General features: G+C 47.5%; 1 protein-coding gene across 1 annotated transcript in view; it reads left to right on the top strand.

Moving 5' to 3' along the window:
• LOC119598972 overlaps positions 1-11,383 on the top strand; it is a 30,261-nt gene that overhangs the window by 13,401 nt on the left and 5,477 nt on the right. Inside the window, exons 2-3 of the mRNA XM_037948705.1 lie at positions 9,371-9,466; positions 9,840-10,017. Of these exons, the coding sequence (XP_037804633.1) occupies positions 9,371-9,466; positions 9,840-10,017 (274 nt within the window). The remainder of the gene's footprint in view (positions 1-9,370; positions 9,467-9,839; positions 10,018-11,383) is intronic.

Here is an 11,383-nt window from a genome sequence, read left to right as displayed (position 1 = left end):
ATCAATAAGTTCTCAGTATATTTCTGCTGAGAGTGAATGAAATGTACATATGGTGAGTTTTTCCTGGCACAAGGTCGAGGGGGGGTATGCCCCAGCACCGGAGGGTCGTTGCCAAGGACCTGTAACCATTTAATTTTTCACAATTTCTTCATGCCTTCAGGGAAGGCAAGGCAGACATGATTTTTTTTTTTTTAGTGCCAGTGCCGTCTTACCGGCATTGTCGAGGCTTGTTTTTTTAGTTTTCAATTTTACTAATGTGAAACTTCCTTCAGCGTCGCCCACCTGGGAGTTGGGATCACCTTTAGCACATGCCCGTTTCATGACAATAGATTCAGCAGGGCTATCTACTGAAATACAGACTGAAGCACACTCATCAGCCACTGGTGTGGGACGTTATCTACGGAGTCCTCCCCCTCAGTGTTTACATTGCAGTTTCCCTCCATGTGGGTGACCGCAGTTCCTGGCCTGCCCGGCTTGCCCACCTCGAGACAGGTGATGTATAGCGCTTGGGACAACGGGGCACTCGGTACTTGGTATTCGGTAGAGGAATTATTTCAAATTCCCTTACAAGTATAACTATCACATCACTACTCTCATGTCACTGACTTTATCAACAATTGTTACTGTGTAATCGTTATACCAGTCTTAAATGTTATTTTATTTGGTATTCAAGATAAGGAGGAATAGAAATTTTAAGCCTGTTATTGCAGATTGACTATTATTAACAGTATTTCCTGATTAGCTCTGTTGCAAGCATGCTTCCGACATTTCCATGCACAAGATCCCTTTCTATTACATAATCTACCAAGCCCCCACCACATGAATTTCCCTGTCTATATCATGTATGGTCATAGATCTATTCACAAAATATCGGAGCTCTTCGCCATTTTCATTACAACGATTATCTTCAAATGTATAATGTCTAGCATTAAAATCTCTCATGCATATTGTGCCGTAATTCTCCAAGTTGGAGCAGCAAATAAGTTTGAAACTTTCTACACCTTCTGTATACATTGTACATTGAAAAACCCAGAGGCTATTTGAATATGTAAATGCTGATATTGGGCTATCATACCTGTGTTCATATAGGAGTAGTACCCTCTAATTCTAGGGATGTTTTTAGTGGTTGATGTGAATGGCTCTTGTAAATAGATAACATCAACATTATGAATATGGTAAAGCAAATCATTAATTCCATGAGAGAAGTAATTTTGTTGTCCATCATACCCTATCATAGGCTGATTGGTCAAATGTGTATTGAAGTGCTTTAGTTTGCATGTCTTGTATAGCATTGCATCTGTATTGCACCTAGTTTATTTGCATAGATAATCTGAACCCGACATCATTTTCTGAGTTTTCCCACAGTTATTCCGTTTCGGCTAATCTGTCAGCAAGCTCATTACCTCTGATCCCTATGTGGCTGGGAACCCAGTTTATGACGATTCTTCTACCCTGTGCAAGAATCCTCTGTGCCAGTGTGAGGATGGTAGTCAGAAGGTAGATATTGTCAGTGGGTGAGCGCTGCTGAAGACAGTAGACGGTTCCTTTGGAGTCTGTATGTATGACCACGTGTCCTTCCCTCACGGACGCGTGGCTCAGTGCTCCCATGATAGCAACTGCCTCTGCCTGTAGCGAGGAGGCGTTGTCTGTTACCCTCATGGATTTTGTGGCATCCCTTGCTGTGAAGCCGGCGCCTGCAGTGTGGATCAAGGGATCGACCGATCCATCCGTGTAATATGTTCTGCTCCCCGGAGGGGTGATGGTTGCAATGACCCTCTGGGTTTCTGCCTTTAGGCTAGGCGTACAATATTCGTTCTTTTTGCTTGCCAGTCTCATGACCGAGAACTCTATCGAGGTTTGTGCCCACAGCAGAGCTTCGACAAAGTCAGCGTGAGGGGAGTCCATGCCCTTGGCCAGTAGCGGTCCTTTGAGCTGATGGTGTATTAACACACTGGCTGTGTGAGACAGCCAGGAATTGTTTGCAAACAGCTCGTTATCTTGTTCTAGGCGTCTGACTATTTTATGTCCTAGGCTTGTGTTCCTGGGAGCCTGGATGACCTTTGATAAGAATTGTGCTGCCATTAGATCAATTCGTGAGGCCAAGGGGAGAAGGTTTGTCTCCACTAGGAGGTTGAGGACCTTCGCCCACCTTGGGGCACCGAGAATGACCCTGGCAGCTTCGTTTTGGACGGTCTCCAGTCAGTCTTTATATTTTCTCTTAATACCAATCAGAGTGAGGGAGGTATAGTCTACAATGGGCCTGACAGCATGTACGTAGAATGATCTTGGTACTCTGTCTGGCCCCTATGCGTCTTCCACTCATTGCTCTCATGACAGTCTTGCCTTTGTTCGGTCAAGCAGGTACTGGACCTCCTTGCGGAAGGAGAGGGTCCGGTCTATCCTTACCCCAAGGTAGAGGTAGTCCTGAACCCACTCCAAGTCCATTCCCTGGATTTTCAGACATGTGCCTTGAACTCTGTCTCAGAGCCATGGCTTTGGATTTGGCTGCAGAGATCTTTAGTCCTGTCCTGCAACACTCCTCGGATACCAAGTCCAGACAACGCTGGGCTTTGTTTAGGCAGTGTGGTCCAGTGGAGATGATAGCGAGATCGTCTGCATAGGAGATGATCTTGCACCCCACTGGGAGGTTTATGTTGAGGATACAGGACATTAATGTGTTAAAAAGGGCTGGACTGAGAACCCCACCCTGTGGCGTTCCATTTTCTAGTGGCATGTGCTGTGATAGGTGACCTTGGAATTTGACTCTGGCTGTTCTATTCGTAAAGTAGTCACCTATGCAAGCCAAGAGCTTACCTCTGATTCCTTTTTGGATCAGGCTCTCCTGAATGGCAAGAGGACTTGCCAATTCGAAAGCCTTCTCCAGGTCAAGGAATACTACCACAGATGTGCCCGTGTTTATTGTGCTCAAGAGCGTGGCTATGCTGTGCGCTGTGCTCATGCCCCTGGTACCCGTGGAGGTGTTCGTGTGGGGGTCCCATTTTCCATTGGAGCCGGTTCAGTACCATCCTCTCGGCAGTCTTGGCCAGACAGCTGAGGAGAGAGATGGGGTGGTACTTCCCCGGCTCCTTTGGTTTAGGGATGGGAACTATCGTAGCCCTCTTCCAGCTCTGGGGTAGAGTGTAAGTTTCCCAGGACCTGTTGATGAGTTGCAGGAATGCAAGCTCACTACCAGTCCCAGGTGGGAAATGATGGGGTACGAGATCCCGTCAGCGCCCGGGGTTGTGTTGCAACTGACTTTATATGCATCTCTTAGTTCCCTCAGAGAAAAGATAACATCCGAGTTATCGGGTTCGGCTGCCCTTTCTCTGATGTGAGCAAGTCTGTCTGGTTGTAGGCGTTCTTGTCTTGCCCTCAATCCAGCTGGCAGGCTGTTGCTACTCGTTCTCGCAGAGAACTTGTGCGCCAGTCTGTTGGCCTCTGACTGGGGGTCGTGGTGCGTGCATCTCGGGGCTGAGCGGCTGGTGGCTCGCTTGACCCGTTGCCATATCTTTGAGAGGGTGGTGTGGTGATCGAAAGACTCGCACCATTCCAGCCACTTTTCCTGCCTGACTCTGCTGGCAGTTTCCTTGGCATCCCTGACAGCCTCCCTTATGAGGGCTAGATTGTCGGGGGTTCTTTGCCTTCGGAAATGTTTTTGGCACATATTTACCCTGTGGTTGACCTCCCTAATCTCGTCATTGAAGTACCAGGCATCCTTGTGACACCTAGACCCAGGCCGAGTTTTGGGTATGGTCAGTGAGGCTGCCTCATCAATGGCATTTACAAGTCTGGCTTGTAGCACTTGCACATTTTCGCTTGTGTGGGTTCATTGCTTCTCAGACAGCGGGCCAAGGCGCTCTGGAATGCCTGCCAGTTGGCCTTGTCTGTTTTCCATCTTGGATTCGATCGTGGTATTTCGGCTGGGCCACTATCCATGAGGGTAGTTATAGTGCCATAATGGTCACTAGTGACGGTCTCATCGACACGCCAGCCAATCCTCTCCACCAGAGTCGCAGTGGCCAGGGTGAGGTCTAGGACCCCTCCTCTGACATGCATTGGCTCCTGGCTGTTGAGGAGAGCGATCTCGGGGAATGTCTCAAGCACGTTGGCTATGTGATGGCCAGCCGCATCCGGTGCCCTGCAGGGAGCCAGGATGGGGGTGGTGTGCATTGAAGTCTCCCCCTATGATCACTTGGTCGTGTGCTGTGGAAGCACATACCTGGCTGATGTCTAATCTACTACAGTGTGGCCGTCTGTACACATTGTACAATTTCAGGGGCCAGCTGAATCTCGACGGCAAGAGATTCAACAACTCCACAGTGCGGTGCATCGGCTATTGCGGAGCAGGGAATTGTTGCTTTGACCAGGGTGATCAGGCCTCTGCCATCGGAACGTGGCAGTACGTAGACGTGATACCCGGAGAAGCAAACAGGTTCCGCTGATAATGTCTCCTGGAGCATGACGATGTCAATGCTCCTTGAGCGCACTATTGCGTGGAGGATGGCACTCCTTGAGGAGAAGCCACAGATGTTCCACTGCAGAATACTTAGATTGCGTGCCATGATGTTACTAATTGATAGTTACATCAGACATCGTCGTATTCGGATTGACAGTCGGAGTCTGACAACTCCATTGTGAGATCCTCACTGCTTGAGGGGTCTCCTTCGGCTGTCAGGCTATCCCTGGGTCCACTGGGGGGTGGAGAGCCTTTGGTAACTCTGACTTGGCGTGTTTGGCTTTTTCTCTGGCCAGGCTGTTTCTGTGCATTGGCTGGCCTTGTCTGGGCAGGGTCAGCTTGTTCTGATTCAGTTTCTGGCACTGAATCCAGCCTGGCTAGGCTCTGCCTGTGAGGGCATGGCCTGGGTTGGAGTGGGGAGGGGAGTCTCGACCTGGGGTGAGGGAGAGGATTGGGCTGTTTTGGCCCTCTCCATCTTCCTTCCCTTTACGCTTGCGACAGTCTGTTTTAATGTCATGGCGATCTCGACTGCCTTATCCGTCTCTTCCTTGGTCCTGGACAAGGATGCTGCCACTGCTGTGACTACAGCAGTGATCAGGATCGACATGTCCCCCTCATCGAAGAGCATGTCTTCTGGTTCTGGGGAGGACCTTGTGGTGCTGTTGGAACCTTTCTTCCTGTGGTTCCTCTGCACTTGTTTTACTTGGGGGAACTCCTGTTTGTCGGAGATCTCCGGTTTCGGCTGGGGGGCAGCTTCCTTCCTCTTAGGAGGTCGGGAAGCCTGTTCGCTTTTGTTCCTTCCCCAGACGTAGGTGCCTGGGGGGCAGGAACAAAGTCTGGTCGCTTCTTAGCAACCTCTTGCCGTTTGAGAGCCGCCTCTTTCCTGACAGAGCAGGCAAGGCTCCAGGCGTGATGCCTCTTGGCACAGTTAGGACATTTGGCTGTTGTGTCCTTCTTTTCTTTATATGCCTTGATGCACACCTCGGTGTTGTGTGCCTTGCTACAGACACCACATTTTGGCTTGGCTGTGCAGTTAGCCTGGTGGTGTCTGTACTTCTGGCACTTGAAACACCACAGTGGTTCAGGCACATACGTAAGTGATAGGTACCCCAGTTACCCACATCAAGGGTAGAGCTTGGGCTACCTTTCATGGTCACCAGGACTTGCCTGGTTGGAGTCTTCCCCTTCGACAATCGGGAAGCCTCCACGACCTGTGGGTGTGATGCGATCACCTCCACATCATATGAGACTGAGAAGCCAAGTAGCACCATCTTGACACTCTTTGACTCGGGACTCAGTGGTGAGAGGCTCACTTTCCTCCCATCTTTTAGCTCCTTTGTTTCCTGCCGGAAACAAAGGGTGGCCTGATCTTTGGGCATGATGATCATGCCCTGATCTCGTGCAACCCGGATCGACAGCCGGATTTTGCGCTGGCTCTTCAATGCCCTGACCATTTGGTAGGCATTGTCGAAGCCTTCGGGTTTGACGGGGACCTTAAACTGAGGGAAACGCCTTGGGGGTCCAGACTCGCTATCAGAGTCGGTCTCCGGCCTCGGACGTTTCGGTCCGCCCTTTCGGCTTTGGGGCTTGCTCGTGAGGGCACCAGCTGTTTTGGCTAGTTCAGCTGGTGCTCCTGATTCAGTCAGTGGGGTCGTCTGAGGGGTGCTCAGAGGCCTTCCTGGTCTGGGTGCTGGCCTGGAGGGGCCAGCATGAGCGTCCATCTGTTGAACGATCTGGTGGACAGACATGTTTTTACATGCTTTTTCTGTCTTGTCCACCATCTTGGCAGCAGGCATGACAGTGTCATCCTGTGCTCGGGGTTTTCTTTTGCCACCCAGAGGCACGTAAGGCTTCAGGGTGGCTGCCGTGGTATGGGCCTTGCACGGGTCGTCAACATTATCGTCTGTCTGTGGGGGATTTTTGGTTTTATTTTCCATGTACTTGGCAGTGCTTCATCCACTCACGCCCCCACCCACCACGGAGTCCAACAAGGGGAAGCTGAGTGTTAGAACCAATGTCTAACAGCAACAGGGGCGATGAGTGGATATACGCAGCCAATTAGCCGTTTGCAGTGGTACGCACGGGCGGTGTGGGTACCAACGGCAGCATGACTGCTTGACCCTAGCCTCCCGAGGGAGACCAGCCGATTGACCTGACCGGGCCTGGATCAGGCCGCCTGTCTTGCCAGAATAGAGGACCAAAGAGGTGTTGCTAGCCGCAGGGCGTACTCGTGCACGGCATCGCTCAACCTCCAGGACTCCCGTCTCCCAGCTCACAAGGATGCCACGCACGGCAAACACGTGGGTAGGTGTCAACCTCTGGGAGTATCCCAGAGGGGATGCCCTTCCACCTACAGGACATCATTGATTGGAACACTTCTGCTCCTCCCTCAGTGAGGAAGGGAGCTCTTTCACTTTTTTCCAGGCAGTTCCTCGCCATTCCTTGGAGAGGACCTGTACCCTTTTTCAAAGTGAATCCCTCTTTTCTCTGAAACACCCAAAGGCTGTTTCACCTTAGTGAGAGAAGAGGGGACCTGTACCTGTTCCAGTAAGTTCCTTCATCCCTCTGAAGTAGCCAACCACAGACTATTTCATCACAGTGAGGGAGAGAAACTGACTTTTATCCAGGGACTTCCTATCACAGGACGGGAACTTAATGTTCTGTCTAGCAGCTGCTATTAGACAGAACCTGGCTGAAGGCCTGACAAAGGGGGCTTCTACCTGCCTATCGCCCTATTCGAAAGAAAGAGTGGCAGTCATCAGATGGTCTGCCAGACCAGTCCCTAGCTAAAGAATGGCAACTCTATGAAAACCGTAAGGCAGGCCTTCTAAGGCCCCCCAGACACACCCTCCCCTGCGGGAGGTAAAGGTCTGCCCACGTCCGAGCAAGCGCTCGAAGATGGGGTCCAGTTCACCAGAAGGTGTGCACAGAGTTATCCTAATGCCGAAAATTCGTATAGGAAAGAGTAGGGTAGGATGGCACGAAGCTACATGCAAGCACATAGCATCGTGGCATCAAACAATGGGGGGCGCGTCACCGTCCGGTAACGCGTAAGAGCCGAGGCCGAAATTGCATGGGACCGGCGCGGTACATCTCTTTAATCCGCCCATGCAAAAGCCACACGACCGAGAGGTCATGGTGACTCTCTTGGCGTTGCTCGGCTCCAGCCGCTGCGCCCCGTCCGCCACCCTTGCCGGAACCGCTCCTCCCTTCTCTCTGTATCGTCCAAGTAAGGACCGATTCACCGCAGGGAGAGAGGGGAGGAGAGGAGAGGCCCTTCTTCAGCTGCTCGATGTCCACTGATGCTGCGACTCTGAATTTACCTTATTTAATATTTTTGTTGGTCGAGTTGGAGACGTGAGAGTAGCTTCTTTACATAATTTAGCAGCAGCCTTTTTCCCACACTCCCACAGTTTCATTTGCACAGCATAGGCAAGCTGATCTCCTGAACAGTTCTTCCTCAACTCCTCTGTTTTCCTCCTTTTGGTCCTCTCAGTCTGCATTATATCAAATTCGTTCTCTGCTCTCCTACTTCTTTAGTCCAGCGTCTAAGATATTCATCTCGCAAATATTTTTTCCTTGATTCCTTCATAGTACGATGATTATTGACAGCTTGATGATTTTTAATTTGTTTGTTAAACTGTCAAAAGTTTGTTCTTTACTTTCTGCCAGATATTTTGTTATAATTATTCTTCTAGTTACTCTTTCCATCAGTAAAAAAAAAAAAAAATAAAATAATAAGTTGGGTAAACATCAACCAAGGAATAAATGTTAGTTACTCTTTATACAAGTTTTCTTTATTTCAGAGAAAATATAGGGGAAACTATTATAAAATATTCAAATATCGGACCGTATAAGAACTTTACAAATAATGATAAATATTTGGCAAATACAGGTAATTTCCATTCCAGATATATTCATACAATCCATACAATTCATACCTTGGACAAGATTGTTGAATACTGAAGAAAATCGTGATGATACCTCAGGGGAGGTGAGCACCTGCTACCGGCATAGAAAACGCGCCTGTGAACATTCGCTTGATGATACGGGGTATCCATAACATGGCGCTTGGTGGGAAATTCAAAACTTCCATCACAAAATGTGTTCGCAATTGAACGGTGGCGGATTGTGGCACCTAGTTACTTGCTTTTCAGAGTTTAAATTATTGCGGCAATGTTCATCTATGCACAAACACACACCTCGACCTATCTCGTGTAGATATTTGGTGTTATTTTTGATATTAGTATATGTATAAATTCAATAAATATGCAACCATTTTGTTATATGATAACAAATATTATATTGTGAAGCTTTCGCATGTATATCATTCTTATCGATTTTGATTTTTCTAAAATTTCCTCATTAAACTTTAATGTTTAATATCTTAGTATGGACACATTGCGTATTAAAAAATACACCGATGATAACATCCGCTGTATGGCTTCCATTTACCATATTCTTACACCATAAGGACATTTTCTTATTTGGCCAAGAAATGGCTTTCTTGGACCACTGTGCCACGGCATGAACTGACTTGATCTTAAGAGGCGAGGAATAGGTCATCTGCCCATCCACTTGCCCTCATGCTTGGTATTCCTTCACCCAAGTAACTTCCCAAGGGTAGCTTCCAGGTCAACCGGTGTCTGTTGCTTTGGTGGTAGTGATCTAGCTTCACCGCATCCTCCGTTTCAACACTTGCAAAAAAAAAAAAAAAAAAAAAAAAAATAGATGCAAGAGTTAAGATGTTCAGAATTACTGTCCTGGACCTTGATTTTGGTAAAATCCTCGAATAATATATCCTTTTAGATATTCTATATTTTTTCACTTCAAGAGGAATTATTATAGCCATATTACACATTACATGTCTCTGTTCCTACGAGATTGAATCTCAAAAAGATTTTTTTTTTTCAGATGTTTGATGAAGACGATGCCGATGCCGGGAAGGAAACGGACGGATCCATGACCATGCAGTCCGATTCGGTCCGAGAGTTGGCAGTAGAATTATATGTTAGTGTTATTTTTTTTAGTTCTAATTAGCACAGAGGAAGTAATGACGTCCCATGGAGGAAAGTTAACTACGTTTGAGATTACCCCCTCCCCCCTATTAGATTAAGTAATGTCTCAAGAGATTTCGGTGTAGAGATGATGGGAGGTAAACAGATGATGGGGAGCTTAGGTAAGGTTGAAAAGTTAAAGGAATGATTTGTATGAATTACCTTCAGCCGGTTCCCTCTCCCTCTCTCCTCCTCCTCCTCCCTTCTTCCATTTTATTCTCGCTGCACTTTCTTCCCTTCCCGCTCATCCTCCCCATCCCCCGTTCTCCCTTCCCTTCCCTCTTTCCAAACCAACCGCCCTCATTTCTCTCCTTCCCACGTCAAAGAAAATGGTCACGGATTACTACGCCGAAGACAGGGACACCAGCGCAGCATTGCCATGGAGCCAAGCTGCGTTCACTCTCATGGCCATCATGTTTGCAGTCGTCTTCGTCCCTCTCTTTAAAATCACAGCTTCTGTTGTTCTGGCTGCTGCATTCCGGGCTACTTCGTTTATGATATTTAGTAAGTAATTTGCTTTAGTGACACTTGCTCTTTATTTCGAAGTACATTTTCCCTTTTTATTTACATATTTTAAAAATCTTTTGGTATACTTTTATTATTTTTTAAAATCTTAGGGACTAATTTCTCATTTTTAATTCCGGAATTTTTCCCCCCCCCCCACCCTTTTCATTTCAGTTTTGAAATACTAAATAATCAAATTAGGATCCAAGAACTGATTATTTCATTTATGGCTGATATGGAACTTCATGTATTCCTTCTGTGCAGCATGAACTAGTGTATATTGATGCAGCTGTCTTTTATTGCGTTTGATATGTTTTTGTTGCAACCTTCCTTCCAATCCCACTGCATTTTATGGAACTAGTGCAGCGGGTGTCAGCACCTAGGCGTCATTTATCTGCGCTTATCCCTCGGTTCATACATTTATTTCCAAGGTTACCTTTCACACACGTAGACTTACAGATTACACCTTGCCCCTCTTCGCCCTCCCCTTCCTTGGCCCCTGCCCCCACCCCCTCCCCTCCCCCTCCCCCTCCCCTTCTGTTGCCCCTGTAGTGATCGGTAACATAAAAGAATCTCTCGTAAAGCTTAAGATGAATACTCACTGCCACCACCCATTTAGTTAACGTATGGGAACGTAAATGTTCGTGTGGTGAGATGGTAGTGTAAGGGAAGGGTGTGAGGAAAGGAGGGACAGTAGGTGTGAGTGTGTGTGAGAAAGAGAGAGGAGGAGTACAAGTGTAGTGTGCGAGAGTTCGGTAAGCGTGCTTTCAGCCGAGAGGAGACGTGTGCGGGGGGGAATAACTCCCCAAACGCAATATGATGCCGAGGTTTTGACTATTCACTGCCGTAATGACTATCTGCCGTTCAGCCCGGCTTACAACCCTTAAATACTTGTTCTTCCAATTCACAGCGTACAGCTGCGAGGGCATATGACAAAACTTTTCACAAATCTCGTTTATTAAGAGACATTAAAACACCAAAAGAGTAAAATAACACGGAACAAAAAATCGTTAAAACACCGAAAGAACAGAACATAAAAACATTAAAACACTATAAGAACTAAGAACGTTAAAACACAAACACTAAAAGAGCTAGAACACAACGTTAAAATAAAACACTAAGAAACAAGAACACGAGCTTTAAAAAATTCACTTTAGAGGCACCGGTCTTATATATCAATTTGTTTCTCTACAAGAGCACGAATCTCTCCTGTTACCTAATTCCGAGAGATTCCCACACCCACTTAGCTTTCTAGAAAAGGAGGCCCATTCCGGGGTTCCTCAAGGCAAGTACTACTGAACAGCGAGAACAAAGTCCCCCTCTGGCGACCCACGACAAAAGCCCCCGTCACGCCTTTCTCGTTGTT

This window comes from Penaeus monodon, chromosome 42, assembly GCF_015228065.2.
Source record: "Penaeus monodon isolate SGIC_2016 chromosome 42, NSTDA_Pmon_1, whole genome shotgun sequence".
Lineage (NCBI taxonomy): Eukaryota > Metazoa > Arthropoda > Malacostraca > Decapoda > Penaeidae > Penaeus > Penaeus monodon.
This window is presented reverse-complemented; position numbering and strand designations above follow the sequence as displayed.